At 44.1% G+C, this 20418-nt stretch overlaps 1 protein-coding gene across 1 annotated transcript in view; it reads right to left on the bottom strand.

Moving 5' to 3' along the window:
- Positions 1-944: 944 nt before the first annotated feature.
- THFS (10-formyltetrahydrofolate synthetase) overlaps positions 945-20418 on the bottom strand; it is a 41510-nt gene continuing 22036 nt past the window's right edge. The window contains exons 2-5 of the mRNA XM_086486417.1: positions 3432-3581; positions 1812-2987; positions 1555-1701; positions 945-1465 (exon numbers count right to left, since the gene is read on the bottom strand). Of these exons, the coding sequence (XP_086342543.1) occupies positions 1190-1465; positions 1555-1701; positions 1812-2987; positions 3432-3581 (1749 nt within the window). The 3' untranslated portion in view covers positions 945-1189. The remainder of the gene's footprint in view (positions 1466-1554; positions 1702-1811; positions 2988-3431; positions 3582-20418) is intronic.

Here is a 20418-nt window from a genome sequence, read left to right as displayed (position 1 = left end):
TTTTCTCCTCTCCATAACGTCACATTAACTTTTCTATATGACATTATTCAATTACTCTCACAACAAGAATCGCTTCTCATGAGAATCCCACCTTGCATAAGACCTTCCTATTCACTGTGGGAACAGTCACCATGTCAAGACCTAGTGTTGTGACAAACCACAGAATGCTTGTGTCAACTTAACTGGTGTATTTCTCCTGAATACCAGGGATAGGTTCTGCATGTGAATATACAATGCAACAGATGTTCAAAATGTTGTCAATATTGCTTTGTTATCGTTTATATGGGTGTATGTGATAATTAAAGTGCTGTTAGTTCATCTATCGTGCCTGGCTTGGTTCTCAGCAATCGCTTTTCAAAACTTTGCCTTGTCCTCACTTATGCAAGGCAACATCATCCTCGATAATCACACTTGCATATTCCAAGTTACCCATCTACCACAGTTTACACCAATGCATGTGCCTTGCTATCGGCATCCAGCTGTCCACATGAAAATTTACATCCTTCACATCAGCTCCATATTCTCAACCCCAATGTTTCTACGTGATTGCTAGATCTGACCCTTGTGCACTTTTTGCTCTGTAAGAAGAGAAAGGAGAGGAGGACCACAGGAGAAAAGAGAAACACAGAGGGAACATGCTATCCAAGCGCATGCACCATCCGCACAATTGAGCACAATGCATCTATTCCAGCTGAAGATTCTGCAGGCACCACCTGATAATGTTTAGATATATCGTACGCAATGCTTTACAAGAAGAATGCAGAGATGGGGCTGGTAACCCAAGCCCATTTTTCTATGTCTGAAGTAAAAATGAAGGATGAAGCTCTCATCGGCTCCAAAGCAGGAATTTTCTTTACCAGCAATTTGTGCCACATGAAGGGTATTGATTAGAACTCTGGAAGTAATCACCAAAATGTTTGATGGTCGTGTGCTTAGTTTCTCAATGACTTGGAATTAAGGACACTTTTACTTCATATTAATAAGCACTCCTTTTAGTACAAATGAAGGGATGCCATTGAAGAATTTGGGCCCAAATTCAGTACAACCAAGGCCTTAAGAGTTGATCATAGCAGCACTATACATCTGTCAGCAAACAAGTTCTGGTGAAAAACCGAATAAACATGATAGCTTGCATCAATCACTTGCTCAAAACCCCATATCCTGTCCCGAACTGACAAGATAGCATATTTCAAGACAGACCCAAGACACGGCCAGTCTCAAGGTCCAAATCAATGTCATAGAAACAAGGGCGTGTTGGTAAACCCGGCATTGTGCTCATGGTGCCAATCAATGGATAAATGAATCCAGCACCAATGCTGGCTCTAACTTCTTTAATAGGTATAGTGAAACCAGATGGGGCACCTTTCAAACTTGCACTGTGAGAAAAAGAATATTGTGTCTTTGCCATGCAAATCGGTAACCCAGAAAATCCTTGCCTTGTGTAAGTTTCAATCTGCAATTCAGCCTGCCATGAAAACAATCCAACCCAATAATGAATAAACACATAACTCAGTACAAAAGCATATGCTCTCCACAATTTGAAATCATACCCACCTCAGCCGAATACTCCACACCATCTGCCCCATACGACTTCGCAATCATTTCTATTTTTCCCTTGATGCTTAGATCAAGTGGGTAAAGGAAATTCAAGGCAGTACGATGCTGCTCACAGGCCCTCTGCACGGCAACCCCAAGATCCACCTGTGCACAAGGTTTCCATATTCTATTACAAACACACTACAAAGAAAAAACACACAAGATAAACCACCAGGTTTTAAGAAACAGGTGTGCAAATGTCAAGAGAGACCCACCGCCCCAGCACCACCTCGGGCATGATGAGTGCACACAATCGCATCAAATGCACCAGCAACAATTGCAGCTTCCTTAATAACTGAAAACTCTGCTTCTGTATCGGTTGCAAAAGCATTAATGGCCACCACAACATTCACACCATAAGATTTCGTGTTCTGAATATGTCTCGCCAAATTAGAGCAACCGGCCTTCACTAGATCGACTTGCTCAGATTTATAAGTATGATCCAAGGCCTTTCCAGCCACCACTTCAGGCCCTCCACCATGCATTTTAAGAGCTCTTACAGTGGCCACAATCACCGCACACTGAGGTGTCAGTCCACTGTATCTGCACTTGATATTCATGAATTTTTCTGTTCCAATGTCAGCCCCAAATCCTGCCTCTGTGACTACAAAACCATGCTCCCCCACCAACTTGAGAGCGATTTGATCAGCTATGACGGAGGAATTTCCATGTGCAATATTGGCAAAGGGACCTGCATGTACCAAAACTGGTGTGCCTTCTAAGGTCTGCATTAAGGTTGGGTTTATTGCATCTTTCATTAACACTGTCAAGGCACCACCAAGACCAAGATCATCGGCAGTTACTGGGTCACCTCCCCTGCTTGTTCCAACGACCATTCTTCCCAACCTATCCCTCATGTCTGCAAGTGAGGTTGTTAATGCCAAAACTGCCATTATTTCACTGGCTACTGAAATATCGAAGCCCGTCTCCCTCACCATACCTTTCTCCTCCGGACCCTGCCCGACTGTAATTTTCCGCAAAAAGCGATCATTCACATCCATCACTCTCTTCCAGGTAATTTGAGCTGGGTCAATATCAAGTCGTGCAAATCGTTTTACCTCTGCAGGCGTCAATTCTCCTGGATCAGTCTTTTCAATTCCAAGTTTTTTCAGGCGTTTCAGCATGATAGGTGCAAACACACGTTTCCCTTCCTTGTCAGCAGGGCACAGCCTATTAAAGAGAGCTCTGTCAGATTGAGTCGACTCATGAAAGATTCGAGCATCGATAGCGGCGGCAAGAAGGTTGTTAGCCGCAGTGATGGCATGAATGTCCCCAGTCATGTGCAGGTTGAATTCGTCCATTGGTATCACTTGACTGTATCCACCACCGGCTGCTCCCCCTTTGATTCCAAAGGTAGGACCCTGACTTGGTTGCCGCACACAAGTAACCACCTGCACAACGGATACCTGACCTCAATTTCCTTTCAGTGCCTGCAACTGTGGAAAAACCTAGACATGCAAAAAACTTATAAAGGTACCATCCAATGTTCTAGAAAGCTGCAAGACAAAGCATATGCTGAAATAACCAACAGATTCCAGAAAACATGACAAAGGAAACAGAACATCAACAAACCCCATAAGCAAAACAGAAAACAGGAACAAACCACACATTGACAAGAATTTAAAGAACACAAATGAGCAATAATTTAACAAGACAGCACAAATTTTACTTGTTAAAAATTGGATCAATCAAAACAAATATACAATAAGTCAGATTGCACCTAAAAAAGGTTAAAAAAACAATTGCATTCACCAAAAAATTGAGCAGCCCCAGAGACGGACATTAAAGGTGAAAGGACAAAACAAAGAGTCACTGTTAAAAGCACCAACACGTACTTTTTTACCCAGATGAGCTCCAAGTGCTTGACATAGGCCAACAGTAGTCGTTGATTTCCCTTCGCCAAGAGGTGTAGGAGTGATACCACCGACAACCACATAAAAACCATTTGGTGAGGCTTTGAGTTTATCATAAGCACTTAGGAGAACCTGCAACAAAGAAAAAAAGTGCTAAGCTAACAAGAAACTGATTGCAAGGCATAGAGAAAGTAATGATGGTGAAATTGCAGCCTCTCAAAAAAATGGATTCAATATTAGCATCCAAACACATCCAGACTGGCCATCTTGCCATTGAACATCAAGCACCATCAGACATATCCACATCACAGCAGCACTTCGGATTCTCTAGCTAGAAAACACGCATGCTTTATCTAAAAATACTTGTTCTGTAATTGCACATTCTAGTGTCCGAATTACCACCAGGATTCAAGTTTGCACAATTAATCTGAAAATTAATAAATACCTCTCCAGGTAAATTTATCAATATGACTAGGTTTAAGAGGTGAACAGCAATAAGCAATTCTCCCTGTGACTACTTATCTTTCAGAATCATTACAAGTTTTCCAATAAAATTTCTACCAAAATTTGAGGCTAGGTTTATGTAATACTTAAGATATTCTGTAAAAGTTAGCTACTTAAAAGCGATAAGCCTTGCTATTATATTTTAATGTCTACTAATGCTTTGAACCACAACCTCATAAGCATTCTGATAAGTACTTCAACTTACAACTGCATATCGAGTTTACAAATGCTTAGGACTTTGGAAGAGGTAATAGACACAATTGTCTATTTCAGAAAGTTACTTTCTAAATCGAGGTGGTGTTTTAGCTCATTATTATCAGCACAAGGTAAAAGCTATGCAAATGCAGAAGTTTTTGAGTTCTAATCTTTTGCAAATCCCATAAATGTGGTCTCCTTTGAATACGTTTTTTCACAAAAATAATCAACATAAAAGGAGCTCCACTATACAACCATAAGATTCATACACTATTACATGATTCATACCTAGGAGAGATTGACGATGGGATCCTTCCCAGCCGTTGGATGATGTGGTAGGTGCAGCGACATTAATAAATGCAATTAGCCGCATGAACCATCATTTCAAAGAATACATGCTAGGGTGATGGCTAGATAACCTATGTCAGCGACGCTGGTCAGAGCTGGAGTCGCAACTCGAGCTAGGAGCCGCATGGCATTTATAATTTTTTGGGGTTTTGAACCCACACCCTTGCCTCAAGATCTGGTCCTGCAAATCTTTGCCATCAATCCCTCGTGGCGCACCTACGTCACTTAAAGATGAGGCCTTGCAACTCTCCTTCGTGGGCTCTTTATTCCCTACCCATCCAGGCATCATATTCTACACCCCAGATTTGGGTATCGGATGGGGCAGCTAGATACATGCATCTCATGATTGTACTCCCTGCACAAATCATTTTCATGTGAGTTTCATCTTCCGTCCGCCGGAGGTGGCTCCAGTATTTCCCGGGAGAAGATTAGGGAGAAAGGGGCTATGCCCGGAGGTATTTTAGGTAGACATTCCTTTTTTGGCAGTATGCGCCAACCCGGTAGGCTGGCATGAGGCAAGACCCCTGTTCCTAGGGTTTCCTAGGGTCAAAGTCCCTACTATCTGCAGTTTGTCCAGTTTTATGCCAGCAGGTGACCAGTCTAGTCAATTTCCAATTTATCACTTGTGGGTATTCGTGTGGGTCGGGCAAGAAGGTCCCTATATAGGGACCTTGCATATTGATTCAGTGCATTGCGGATTGTGCCAACGTTCTAGGACTAGAGATCATCTCTCTAACGTTTTCCCTTCTTCCCCTCACTAGCATTTTCTCTCATCACCCCTATCGCAAGCGCCTTTGCAAATTAGCAATCAATCTCCCTCTCTCTCATTAGCGATCTCTCTTCACCTCTCTCTGGTGTTTGCCCTAGTGTAGAGGCTAGGTAAGTCGATCCCAAATCATTTTCAAGTCCTTCATCAATCGGATGTGACTGATGATCGATGGTGTGCTTTTGAGGATAATAAATGATCCAATCTAGGCATTAGCATGCTACCATAGCTTCACTAGCTTTGTTGCCACTGGATCCTTCGGCTTTTGGAAGTTTCCACTGACAAAGCCTCCCAACTTGTATGAGTCGAAGACCGCCGGTGAAACCGGCCCGTGGGGCAGTAGGCTTTGGCTTTCACCCGAAATTCTTTACTTTACTTTAGACACACAGAGAGGGAGAGTACTTTGCAGAAGGAACCTGCGACGGGAATTAACACTCAAGTACACACACGGCTCGGAAGCTAGAATAGTCCGAGCAGACATCGACAACCTGTAGGCCCCAAAATTGGCACCCCTTTCGGTATTTCTTTATACTTTGAGAGGATAAATTACAAAGTAGAGTCCTGGGAATCCTTTACCTGTATCCCGCTAGATACCCCCTGTTTTGGCCAAATTTCGGCAACATAACAACCCCAAAACCTGCGCCCCAAACAGTCCCCTAACTGTCCTTTGCCAGTGGGGCACTATTCCCAATGATTCTGGTGTCCGTATGGCTGAAAAAAAATCAATTTACAGCGCGTACACAGCGCTGAAAACGCACCTGTACGCTGAGGTTATGACCCTCACCGGTGCCTGCTTTGGAGTAGCACTTAGCTACCCCTGTTCCTGCTCAAGGAGGCTCTTGCCTCATCACAAAAGCATGAAACCACACAGCTGTACATCAGTCAAATGAAGAGCCCTCTTGTGGGGCATCACATAACTGCACGTAGGGGAGAGAGAGCAGTGTGCAGTGTGCAGGGCATCACTTCTAGCACCACACTGTACATGAGAGGGAAAGAAAGCACTCCATAGCTCTTAACCTGTGAGTGGCAAGAAGTAAATGAGGCCTCTCCCAGCTTAAAATTCAGCGCCCATTTTTCTGAATGAGGCAAGTGCATGAAATTGTGCCACTTGGCGCCATTACAAGCTTTTTCCCGTTTCGGGGTTGCCGCCTTACAATCTCCCGATTGGTTGCCCAGTTGACTTCGCGGCAGAGTTATAAAACGTTCCCCTGGTCATACCGAAGGTAATGACGCGAACACATTTCACAGCCCAAAATAGCAGTTCCCTAATTTTTAGGAGATGCTTCCGTTGGGCTCCCACTGGTCATCTGACCATCTATCCTCATTGGGACCGCATCCAAAAGTGCAATGTGGCCCAACTGTCGGATACTTTCTGTTGGTGATCCCACCTTGACTTTATTGAGTTCACTTCCTAGTATCCACCAACTCGCTAAGTGCGACGGGGGGACCTACATGATCTTGCACTGAGCCTGGACATCCTCTTACTATACGAATTCCAGTGCTGACCAACTTCCCGTCTGCGGGTGAAACTACCGTTCACATTGGCCATACAATGTCCGACCATTTGCAACTTCAAAAAGAGGGTCTCAAAAATAAAACAAAAATCGTTGGAAAGAAACCAACAACTAAGGTTAGCAATTGCCACGTCCTCGTGACATAGTTAACAGTTGCCATGTCTTCGTGACATACCCCCCTCTTGAAATCACAAACGTCCTCGATTGCATACCATAAATACACGCCACTGATGATCTTGTGCTATGAACACTCTTTTATCATCGCATTTATCCACAAGAAAGGTTGTAACACATAGATACAAATGACTTAATGAGACCTTCATACTTTTGTCATTTCCATCCATCACACTGAATTCATATGTACATTTGATGTACTAACTCTATCATACCCCTCCTTTGCACACGTTGGGTTGGGGCATAGATAGGCTGTAACCCAAAGGCTTCAAAGTAAAGCTGCAATACATTTGGTGACTGACAGTTCATGCTCTTCCATCCACTTTGCATCCATAGGCGGATAGTTCTTGAACTTCACCAAATAGTGTCTTGCAACTGTCCTTTAACATTTCTATCCTTATGTGTCAAAACTTGCTCAGGTACCAGAATCTCATCAAGTTCCTCAACTTCTGGCTGATCCTCATCTGGCATATCTTCTGGCACATCACCCACGAAGGGTCTTAGAAGACTCACGTGAAACGCATTATGAATCTTCCACCAACCAGGCAATTTCAGCATGTAAGCCACATCGCTAATCTTGTCAAGCACTTGAAAAGGCCCATAGTAACACATACTCAGCTTAGGAAACAACCGTTCCTTGCCCTTCATCTTCTTTAACCTTGCCTTTTTCGAACCTTAACAGAACCCAATCACCAAGTGATAATAGCAGTTCATGACGGTGACGATCAGCAGCCTTTTTCTGCTTTGCCTGAGTCTTCTCCAAGGCAACTTTAATTTTCTTATGCATTTCATCCATGTTCTCAACATATCGATCTGCCTCAAATATCTTGTCCTTTGTATGCGAAATGGAAGGAACCTTTTTGCCGCCTTCAACAATCTCGAAAGGTGCTTTGCCAATTGATGAATGCACCGTATTATTGTACGCATACTCAAGCATAGGAAAATATTGTTCCCACTTGCCCTTATTATCTGACACATAGCATTTCAGCAGATCTAAGACGGTAGAATTAGCCTCTTCTGACTATCCATTAGTTTGTGGATGAAACGAAGACGAGAACTTGAGCGTAGTGCCCATGTTCTCAAACAATCCTCTCCAGAACAAACTGGTCATGCGAGGATCACGATCACGGAAAATCGATTGTGGCATACCATGGTACTTAAACACATTGTACATGAACAAGCGTGCCATCTAATTAGATTTTATCTTCTTCCTGACAGGGATAAAGTGGGCCTGATTGCTGAACCTTCAGATAATGGTCCATATACCATCATTCCCTGTTGGCGTTCTTGGAACATCAAAGATGAAGTCCATAGCAATGCTTTCCCATGGCTTATCCGGAATCGGCAGTGGTTGTAACAACCCTGGTGCCTTTTGCCTGTCAAACTTGACCTTTTGGCAGATTACTCATGCTCACACAAAGGCATCCACATTTCTCATCATCAATTCTAAGAATAGGAAACCTATTCTTGATGGTATTCTTATTCAACGCACGGTAATCAATACACGTGCGCCATGAGCCATCCTTCTTCTGCACTAGGAGCACTAAGGAGCAAAAGGGTGAAGAACTAGGCTGAATCAGCCCTTTCTCTAAAAACTCCTCAACCTAGCCCATAATCTCTTTCTGTTGCGCCGCACTAACCCTGTAGGGAGGTCTATTTGGTGGGCTACACCTTGGCACCAAATCTATCCGATGGTCCTCAAGTCTCTCTGCCGGCAATTGTGACAGTAATAATCAGAAAAACAGTCATTAAACTTTTGCAAAAATGCTAACCTTTCTTTATCTAACACAGATAAATTTGATTGATCATTATCTGAGACATCACGTGCAAAAATCAAGCACACAGAAAGATGATTCTCTATTACAGAAGTGATAGCAGAAGCAGATACAATAGGGACAGACTCCCCTTTGAGCTTCACATCCAAAACACGAGTTTTGCCCCTATGCTGAAGGGTGATCGTCTTGCCGAAGACATCCAGCACGCCATGTACTCTGAACATCCAGGGAATCCCAAGTAGCGCATCGCACCCTTCCAATGGCATGATATAGAACTCTTCTGTGTCCACATATGACTGAATATGCAGACGCAGCTTTCCAATAATGGGAGTAACACACTCTAAGTGGCCAGGACGTGCCAACCCTGCCTGTGCTGTGTATCCCATCTCTTCAGCTCTGATGCCCAGCTTCATAGCTAACTCAGGTGAGATAAACTTTGCTTTGGCACCTAGATCAAAGAAGATGAGTGCCCTTTGATCCCTAACTTTACCCCATGCCCTGCATAACTCACTAGCATCTGTATTGGGCCTGTCACCCACCATGTCTGGCACCAAACCTACCGTGGGATTAGGCTTCTTGCCTTTCTGATCCTCTTTATCATCTAAGTCGGCTGGTCTTTTCCTTTGTGGACAATTGGTAGCAAAGTGACCAAGTTGCTCGCATATAAAGCATTTATTTTCAGCCATTAGGACCTTCTTTTCCTCGAGCGACTTGCGCACAAAAGGCTTCCTTTTCTGTTTCTTTGACAGCGCTCCAAAAGTCCCGGCTGAATCCTTGTCTTTGGTGGCCTTTTCTGACCCCTGTGGCACTTCAGGAGCCGTTTTCACAAAGGGCTTCTTCGCTGAATTTTTCTTTTGCTGCCCTCCTTTCTCGTTGCTCAGAAACCCACTATCCTCTCCTTTCAACAAGGCAAAACCAGTGTTAGCAACTTCCATAAGCTGAGTGAGGGTAGCCACTCTGTTCTTGGTACAGTAATCACAAAGCCCTTTAGGCAACCCACAACAGTATTTCTCTATCTGCTCTGTCAATGGCACAAACCTGTAGGAGGTCACTGAGAGTAACGCTTTACAAAACCTCCGATTGTACTCCAGCAAGCTCTTGCATGTAGCCGAAGTAAGTTGGTGCCAATCTGTCATGACGTCGGCTTCAAATTCATTTGACAACCACGCAGATGCAAACATTTGCTCCAAGTGGTGGGTGCCTGTCCTTGCATTGACAATGTCATCCACCATGTAAGCGCATTGTCCTTTAAGAAAGTCGCAGCTTTCCTGACCTTAGAGGCCTCTGTAAAATTCCCTCCTGCATAAGCTGTATCAAACTGCTGGAGGAAAGTGAGAGCCTTTGCTTTATCCTCGAAGCCACTAAAGGTGCTGAACTTTACAACTGCACCAACTTCTTTGTAAGCTTTCGGCTTCTCCAGTGTCCCCAAGTTGTCACAAGGAATGGTCTGCACATGGGCACTGTAGTATGGCATGATCGGCACATCTTCGCCATTAACATTTTGCATCAGAGGTGCGATATCCGGCTGCTGTCCAGAAAAACCAGCCATGCCAAAATGACCCGTGACACCCCAAACTAGCCCTGGTTGCACTGAAAACCTTGTTGCATGCCGATGCTACTATACATGGGGTTTGGCATCATGCCTTGCATACCCCCAAACACCGTTCCTGGCATGTACGGCTGACTTCCAGGCGCATAACCAGCCATACTTTGGAACACAGATCCACCCCCGAAATACCCAGGATGTATCGTGGATGGTGGAGAAACTGGGTGCATTGCCTGGTAACCAATTCCCTGTCCATTCAAGACAGCATGCGAGCTCTGAAAGGTGGCGGGCTTAACTGGCATAACCTGTGGAATAGGCGTTCTAGCCACCTGTTCAAGCACGGGAGAAACTTGTTTTGGAGCCCCGGACTCCGTAACATGCAAGTGTTCTCTATCCTGCTGAGTCGCATAAAGTACTTGGGCTTGAGCCTCAACAAGCTCTGTACGCGGTGTAGGTTGCCTATTTTGCTGTTGCACTGGTGGCGCTTGCAAGAACTCCATAAACCTTGGATTTTGCACCAGCTGCGAAAAGACATTCACCGCGGCAACTAACTGAGTCTTGAATGCATCATCCTCAAGTTGCCCAATCATAAAGCCCTGTACTACTGGAGGGACATTCACATCAACAGGAGGTACAGACTGACGTGACTGTGAGCTCTCGCCAATCTCGAACACCATAGCAGTTTCCTGTCTGTCCTTCGAAGAGGAACCCTCTTCCATAATGCCCTTCCCTTTGTCGGCCATAGTGTAATCCTGCATTCCTGTACTCTGTGTCTTTACCCAAAACAATTGAGGCTCACTTCTTGGGGAAAAAGTGATTGAGGTCCCGACAACGTAACCTTCAAACCGGTCCGTGGGGTGGTAGGCTTTGGCTTTCACCCGAAATTCTTTACTTTACTTTAGACACACACAGAGGGAGAGTACTTTGCATAAGGAACCTGCGACGGGAATTAACACTTAAGTACACACATAGCTCGGAAGCTAGAATGCTCCGAGCAGACGCCGACAACCTGTAGGCCCTATAATTGGTGCCCCTTTCGGTATTTCTTTATACTTTGAGAGGGTAAATTACAAAGTAGATTCATGGGAATCCTTTACCTGTATCCCGCTAGATACCACTTGTTTTGGCCAAATTTCGGCAACATAACAACCCCAAAACTTGCGCAAAATCAATTCCCCTGTTAGAACTCACTTCCGCTGGCATAAACCCTATGGTTCCTGCCCAAAACAGTAAATTCAGCACCCTGTATTTACTGGTTTTTGCCATGTTTTCAGCCCCAATCAGTCCCCTAACTGTCCTCTGCCAGTGGGACACTATTCCCAATGGTTCTGGCATCCGTATGGCTGAAAAACAGTCAATTTACAGCGTATACACAGCGCTGAAAACGCACCTGTACGGTGAGGTTATGACCCTCACCGGTGCCAGCTTTGGAGTAGCACTTAGCTACCCATGTTCCTGCTCAAGGAGGCTCTTTCCTCAACACAAAAGCATGAAACCACACAGCTGTACATCAGTCAAATGAAGAGCCCTCTTGTGGGGCATCACATAACTGCACGTAGGGGAGAGAGAGAGAGAGCAGTGTGTAGTGTGCAGGGCATCACTCCTAGCATCACAGTGTACATGAGAGGGAAAGAAAGCACTCCATAGCTCTTAACCTTGACAGGCAGCAAATGAGGCCTCTCCCAGCTTAAAATTCAACGCCCATTTTTCTGAATGAGGCAAGTGCATGAAATTGTGCCACTTGGCGCGATTACAAGCTTTTTCCCGTTTTGGGGTTGCCGCCTAAAAATCTCCCGACTGGTTGCCCGGTTGACTTCGCGGCAGAGTTGTAAAGTGTTCCCCCGGTCATACCGAAGGTAATGACGCGAACACATTTCACGGCCCAAAATAGCAGTTCCCTAATTTTTAGGAGATGCTTCCGCTGGGCTCCCACTGGTCATCTGACCATCTATCCTCACTGGGACCGCATCCAAAAGTGCAATGTGGCCCAACTGTCGAATACTTTCTGTTGGTGATCCCACCTTGACTTTATGCCTTTATTGAGTTCACTTCCTAGTATCCACCAACTTGCTAAGTGCAAGACCTACATGATCTTGCACTAAGCCTAGACATCCTCTTACTATACAAATTCCAGTGCCGACCAACTTCCCGTCTACGGGTGAAACTACCGTTCACATTGGCCATACAATGTCCGACCATTTGCAACTTCAAAAAGAGGGTCTCAAAAATAAAACAAAAATCATTGGAAAGAAACCAACAACTAAGGTTAGCAATTGCCACGTCCTCGTGACATAGTTAACTATTGCCACGTCCTCGTGACAACCAGTATAGTCGCTCTCCAAATGGCAGAATTCTCGCCATTTAATTGCCGATCAGTAGGAAAGGTGGGTAGAGTAGGAATCGTGATTCGTTGATCTCCAATGCCGGAGTAGAACTGCAACAAATCTCCCTACTCCTCTTCGTGTGTTCCTCCATTGGCAACCTCTTCATGTACTACTTTCATCGTGGAACGAATACTTGTCAAAACCTTCACCCAATTCTATGGTTGAGAAAAACTTGGGCACGTGCAAAGACTAGGGCAAGATGAGATGAAGGGGTGTTGGAATTAGGGTTGCAGAGAAACACACACAACTTGGAGAAGACGAAGGAAGCTCAAGGCACACAATAGAGAGTGTATAACTTAGTGTGCAATGGAAAGATAGATAGCCCTACAGTGATGGGCGTATATACAATGCACGGGGGAAAAAACCTCCTAAAGAGGGAAAAAATGCCCCGGCGGTCCTAGTGTGTACATGTATATGGTAACAAATCCCCCCTGGAGTGATGCGGTGAACGAGAGCTGGCACATGAGTAAAGGGAAGTGCCATGCCCTAAGGACATGATCAGTCCACAAAGGGGAGTAAGTCCAAAGCTTTGCGGAAAGCTTCAAGCTTCTCACGAGACAATGCCTTTGTGAAAAGATCTGCAAGGTTGTCCTGTGTTGACACATAAGCCAAGCTGATCTCTCCTGCTGAGAGCCTCTCCCTAACATAGTGGTAATGCACCTCAATGTGCTTTGTGCGAGCATGAAAAATTGGGTTCCTCGCAACTGCCAATGCGCTCTGCCTGTCAGTGTAGATAGTGTTGGCAGTGTCCTCTCCAACACCCAAATCAGCCATAAGGCGTCTGAGCCATACACACGCAACCGTAGCTGTGAAGACTGCCTTGTACTCAACCTCACAACTTGAAGTGGCCACAGTAGGTTGCTTCTTGCTCAACCATGATATACATGAATTTCCAAGCATGAAACAAAAACCACTTGTGGACACTCACATGTCAAAACAACCAGCCCAATCTGAGTCCGAAAAAGCATGTAAGTCTGGCGGCACTGATCCCCCCTTGGGATAAAACAAGCCAAGATGTAAAGTGCCACTAAGGTAGCGGAAAATCCTCTTGACAGCCTACCAATGCTTAGACCTTGGGCTATGCATAAATCTGCTGACCTGTGAGACTACAAACTGAATATCCGGCCTCGTGTTGCATACATAAATGAGGCAGCCAACAGCAGTTTGGTAAAGAGTGACATCAGCAGGATCACCAGCATCATGTACACTCAACTTCAAACCTGTTTCCATAGGAGTGGCAATAGGTTTGCAATCCTCAAGTCCAAATTTACATAGCAATGTCTCTATGTAACTTTTCTGACACAAGGCAATACCACCATCACACTGCTTAAACTGTATACCCAAATAATGATGCAACAGCACCAAATGTTTCATCTTGAAAGTAGCATTGAAATCAGCCTTAAATTCAACAATATGTCTCTCATTTGGTCCAGTGATCAGCAAATCATCAACATAAAGAACCACAACGAGAAGTACATCATCCTCACGCTTTACATACAATGTGCTTTCTGTTGGACTGTTACGAAAGCCTTGTTTAACCAAATGAGTGTCAGCTTTCTCATACCAAGCACGAGGAGATTGCTTCAACCCATACAAAGCCTTCTTACATCTGCACACTTTGTCCTCTTGTCCTTTTATGACAAAACCGCGAGGCTGCATTACATAAACTTCCTCAAATATGTCACCATTCAAGAAAGCAGTAACAATGTCTGATTGATGTACATCCCAACCAAAATGAGCTGCCAACGCACATAGAAAACGCACAGTAGTCATACGACAAGTGGGAGCAAAGGTCTCTTCATAATCTATGCCTTTTTGCTATGCATAACCCTTTGCAACAAGTCGAGCCTTATGGCGATCAATCTCACCATCCGGCTTGCGTTTCAACTTGTAAACCCACTTCGTACCAATGGCCTTTTTGCCAGGAGGCAAATCACATAAAGTCCATGTGTCATTTTCTATAAGTGCATAATATTCTGATTGCATGGCAGCCATCCAATTTTTTGAATTCTGTGCTTCATCAAAAGACAGAGGCTCCTCAACATCATGTAAGCTAGACACAGCCAAAGCATAACAATCTGATGCATAAGATGCATGGCGAGAGCCTGAACGAGTACGACTAGACAAAGGTGCATCCAATTTACTATCACGCAAAGTGTGCACCAGCCATTTTGGCATACCTCTAGCCTGCTCATTTTCAGCCCTTTTCTCATCAAGTACATCATGTACATCTGCATCACTAATAGACTGATCTAAAACATTTTCAGAAACCCCCATAGGCTGTACATTTACCTCATTGGAACTTACATTCGTATTTCCACCACTGAAAAAAGGCAACAAGGTGTCGTAAATGTCCTGTGAGCTTACATTACTGTCTCTAGTACATGACAGCAAGGGCTGAACAGAATCTTCCACAAACACTACATCCCGAGAAACAAGAATACGTTTTGTTTGCGGATGATACAACCTGTAGCCTTTGCTTTCAGCACTATAACCAACAAAAATACATTTGACAGCCTTATCATCCAATTTTCTGCGCTACACTTGTGGCACCAAGCATATGCCAAACAGCCAAAAACACGCATGTGCTCAATAGAAGGCTTTCTATCATGCCATGTTTCATATGGAGTAATAGACTGCAAAGCTTTTGTAGGACACTTGTTAAGTACATAAGTTGTTGGAACCTGAGGCTATGGGGGATGCAGCCTAAGGGCCATGGCGTGGTGCTGAGCACAGCAGAAGGCGAGAGAGAGAGAGAGAGAGAGAGAGAGAGCAGAGATCTCGACACAAGCCAAAGCAAAAGAACACGCTACACTAATTTTTATTAATGGAATCCTTTACATAGCCTTTGGAGGATGATGTCTACCTCACCTTTTTCCACATGCAAACTCAACTAACTAATGGTCTATACCTGCATGCCTTGAGACTTGTTCTCACGGGCTGACCAATAAGGGCTTGAACCCAACAATCCCCCCCTCAAGCCCGAACTGGACAAGCAACTCATGATACCTCGAGTTTTTGGTATACTCGTCAACAGTGAGTTTTAGGTTTTCTCACAACCAAGGATTTCTGGTTTATCCATAACCTGGTGCTATGTCAGTAACCCCCCCTTGAACAGATAGGGTGTAGGTCAAAACATTAGCTACCAAAAGTATTGGAGTTTTTGGTTCACTGCCAAACCTTGGGTTTAAGGTGTACCCAGTAACCTCATGAGCGTACAAAAATGGGCTGAGAACTGATAAAATGGGAGGTCTTACCACTTATCTTTGTGGCAGTGTCTATAACCCGTACAATTTATTTTGACTAAAAAAAAGAAAAACAACATGAAAAGAGTTGATCTAATAAATTTCCTCATCAACAGAATATATTGGAGATTCAGTGTCTCCCTCAACCACATGAATTTGAGTTTTACCCTTTTGAAAGCACTTATTTGACGGATGATTTGTTTTACCACAGTGAACACAAGGATTCTTCTTGAAACAGTCTTTCGTCTGATGATTGTTGCGCCCACAAATGGCACAAGTTCTGGTTCCATTGAATGGTCGAGATGAAGCTGCTGTAGCAGCACATTTAGTGACTGCATATGCACTGGAAGTATCAGAAGAACTGGTGGGTGACACAGCATTCGAGATTGTATAAGCCCTAGGAATAATAGTAGAATTGGAACTAGGTACCCTGCGTTCTTCTTCCTGCAATGAATTGATGATACCATCCAAGGAGGGCAGCGGATCTTTCTCTTTTAAAACAGTAACAATCTGATGAAATTTGTCAATCAAACTTTTTAACAAAATGGCTATGAGATCTTCTTCTGGTACTGAAGCTTCGACATAAACAAGTTGCGTTCTAATACTCTTTAGTCTATTGGCTAAAGCTGCAATATTTTCATCTTCACACATGCGGATGGAATATAATTCCATTTTTAAACTCATCTTTGAATACTTAGCTTTGGCACCGAAAAGCTTCTCTAACTCTATCCAGGCATCACTTGAAGAATCGACATCATCCAAATAATGAATAAAATCATCTTCTAAGGAGGTTAGGATAATACCAAAAGCTTGTTCGTCTTTCCTCTGTAGCTCAGCAGATAGTGCTCTTGTAACTGCAGCGGATGTGCCGGATTCGTCGGCTGCGAGAGGCTTGACCACATTCCAAAGATTTTTCCGCATCAGATAGCCCTTTACTTTAATTTGCCAGGTGTGGAAACCGGATCCGTTGAATTTATCCACCTTCGAAGCCATATTTGACGCTTTATAGCTTTTGATTTGACGTCGTTTGAATTGTGCTCCGAGTCAGGGGTTTGTTCGATATTGAATTGCGGAGCCGAACAAAAATCCCTTTGTGTGTTGAAAGCACTACCACAACCTTGATAGATTTTTACATGGGAAATCAACCCTTATGAAGAGGGTGGCCACTTTTGAGGAGGACAAAAGACTGAAATTTGAGCCTTAGTATGGACTCAATATCAAGTTTTAATGAAGAACTCACGAAAAACAGCGAGCTGTGTACTGCGCAAACATGAAGATGATCATGGCGAGCAGGATATGCACCTCTTGGGGTTCTTGAAGAGACGAAAAATGCCCAACATGGCAGGGCGATCCTATTGATGCCGGGCTTGTCCCGTTTTGTGCAGGTAGATGGTGATGCCTTCATGCTGTTAAGCGGCAGTACCCGCGCGTGACTTGTCGAGCGCCGAGGGCAAGGCTCTGATAACAGTTGTTGGAACCTGAGGCTATGGGGGATGCAGCCTAAGGGCCATGGCGTGGTGCTGAGCACAGCAGAAGGCGAGAGAGAGAGAGAGAGAGCAGAGATCTCGACACAAGCCAAAGCAAAAGAACACGCTACACTAATTTTTATTAATGGAATCCTTTACATAGCCTTTGGAGGATGATGTCTACCTCACCTTTTTCCACATGCAAACTCAACTAACTAATGGTCTATACCTGCATGCCTTGAGACTTGTTTTCACGGGCTGACCACTAAGGGCTTGAACCCAACATAAGTGGCACACATGATGGCCTCAAGCCAAAAAGAATGCGGCAAAGCTTGACTTTTGACCATACATCGTGCCATTTCTGTCAGTGACCTGTTTTTCCTCTCAGCAACACCATTTTGATGAGGTGTATAAGGCACTGTACATTGGTGTTTTATCCCACGACTAGCCAGAAATGCATTAAATTCATGAGACATATACTCCCCCCCTCGATCAAAACGGAGGGTGCCCATAGTACATTTCGAGACATTTTCAGCCATAGCCAGAAATTGTTTGAAGCACATAAAAACTTGGGACTTCGCTTTAAGCGGAAATACCCATGCATGCCTGGAGTAATCATCAATGAAAGTCACAAAGTACAGGTAATTGCCCAAGGACGGAGTTTGCATGGGCCCACAAACATCACTATGCACAAGCTGCAACATGCATATGGCCCGAACTGAACCATTCTTTGGAAACTTAGAACGCTGCATCTTACCCAAAATACAGCCTTCACAAACATGTTTGACAAGTGCTTCAAGAGGTGGCAAAGAAGCAACCATATCAGATTTCTGCAAATGTAGCAAACTGGCAAAATTCAGATAACCAAAACGTGCATGTCAAAGTTTTGCATCTGAAATAGCCCTTGAATCTGCAATAGCATTTGCAAAACTTTTTCCACACTTGTCATACAAAGTGAGCTTATACAGCCCAAGGCACAAAAGGCCAGATGCAACAATTTCATCACCAAAACTGAGATCATGAACTGTACATCTATCATCCACAAATTTGACCACAAGTCCAAGTCTAGCAAGTGCGGATACAGACGAGAGATTCTTCTTAATCCCAGGTACATAAAGTGCATCAACAAGTGTGAAAGAACTGTCATTAGCAGCAGTAAGCACAATCTTTCCAACTCCCTGAACTGGATAAGAGGCATTGTTGGCACAAGTGATTGAATTCCCATGAGGGACAGACTCGAGAGAGGTAAACAATTCACGATGTGAGGTAATGTGCTTTGTAGCACCACTGTAGAAATACCACACATGTGAATCTGCAGCAACTGACAAGCATGCATCATGGACAGCAGGATTGTAAGTGCACTCTGCACTAAAAGCCCATTCTGCATCAACATCATCATTACAGTCTCCTTGCACAGAAGACTCAACAATGGCTGCATTTGTAGTGGAACCAGCATTCGCAGTGGAACCACCCTCTTTCTTCTTAGCCTCTTTGGCCTTCAACTTAGGACACTGCTTGATCAAGTGATCATTAGCTTTACAATAATGGCAACGCATTTTCTTTTTGCCCTTATCACCAGAATTGCTAAACGAAGTGTTGCCAACAGAAGCATTAGAAACAGAATTTTTGCCACTCACAGCAAAACCATAAGAAGTGGATGCATTACTGTTACCACCCTTTCTTTGAGAAGCAATAAAATCCTGTTCAACTGCACGCTGTCTAGTCTTGTTTTTTATAGAAAGTGACTCTTGCAACAGCAATGTGCATAATGCATCAAACTTGACAACTTCAGGATTTCCTTGGGTCATAAGTCTCGAAGTACTAGCAAAAGTCTGGTAAGAATCTGGTAAGGCATCAAGAACAGTCTGCACAAGGGAACTGTCTGAAATGACTTCACCTGCAGAAATAAGTTGCTCATTGATATCCTTGACTCTAGCAAGGAAAGTGTCCATATCATCTTCCTCATGCATAATCTTCGATTCCAGCTCTTTACACAGCAAAGCAATTTTAGCCTCATTGCGACTTGCATAAAGACCAGCTAGAATATCCCAAGCCTGTTTTGCAGATTTTGCTGAACGGATGTGAGGAACAATGGTGCGCTTCACAGACAACGCAATCAATGCATGAGCTTGCGCATCCTTTACATCCCAACGAGCTTGTTCTGCCGTAGGTAAAACAACTCTAACAGCAGCAATCCTTGCAGCAAGACTTGCAACATCCTCAACATCGCCTACATCCTCAGAACCAAGACGTACATCAATGCCCTGCACAATGTCCCAGACGCCCTTTGACACAAGAACATGTTGCATCATATAAGCCCACATAGGGTAGTTGTCCCTATCCAACCTATCCTCAGCAGCAAATATCTTAAACACATCTGTGTTGTTGTTGTCAACCATGGTAAATGCTGCACCTGATGTGAAAACTGCCCAAAAATAGGAGAAATGGAGCGGGAACAACACGTGCTATATAGCACAACCCGTAGAAGACTGCAAGGCACCTGATATGCAGAAAACGGCACTGACAAAATTTCTGCACAAAATGACGAAATTGCTTGTGAAGAGGTCCTGCCTATAGTGAAAACGGAGGCCTAAATGAGTCCAAATCGAAAATCTGAGCAGACCGTAATCTACGAGCTCACCCGAAGTATTTGTCGACTTGCAAACGCTCGCCAAAGCTCACTGAAATCGGAAAAAGTGAGCAGGCGTGTACTGGAGCAGCTGGCGACTAAGCCCGGGAGGACGCAACCTGCTCTGATACCAATTGTTGGAATTAGGGTTGCAGAGAAACACACACAACTTGGAGAAGACGAACGAAGCTCAAGGCACACAATAGAGAGTTTATAACTTAGTGTGCAATGGAAAGATAGATAGCCCTAGAGTGATGGACGTATATACAATGCATGGGGGAAAAAACCTCCTAAAGAGGGAAAAAATGCCCCGGCGGTCCTAGTGTGTTCACACACATCACTACCACATGTATATGGTAACAAGGGGGTCCTCCAAATCAACCACAAACATCACCAAATTGTTAAGAGTTTTGGCATCTCTCT

This window comes from Adiantum capillus-veneris, chromosome 17 (assembly GCF_014529385.1).
Source record: "Adiantum capillus-veneris isolate H3 chromosome 17, ASM1452938v2, whole genome shotgun sequence".
NCBI lineage: Eukaryota > Viridiplantae > Streptophyta > Polypodiopsida > Polypodiales > Pteridaceae > Adiantum > Adiantum capillus-veneris.
The sequence above is the reverse complement of the archived record's forward strand: the minus strand, read 5'-3'. Positions and strand labels throughout refer to the sequence as shown.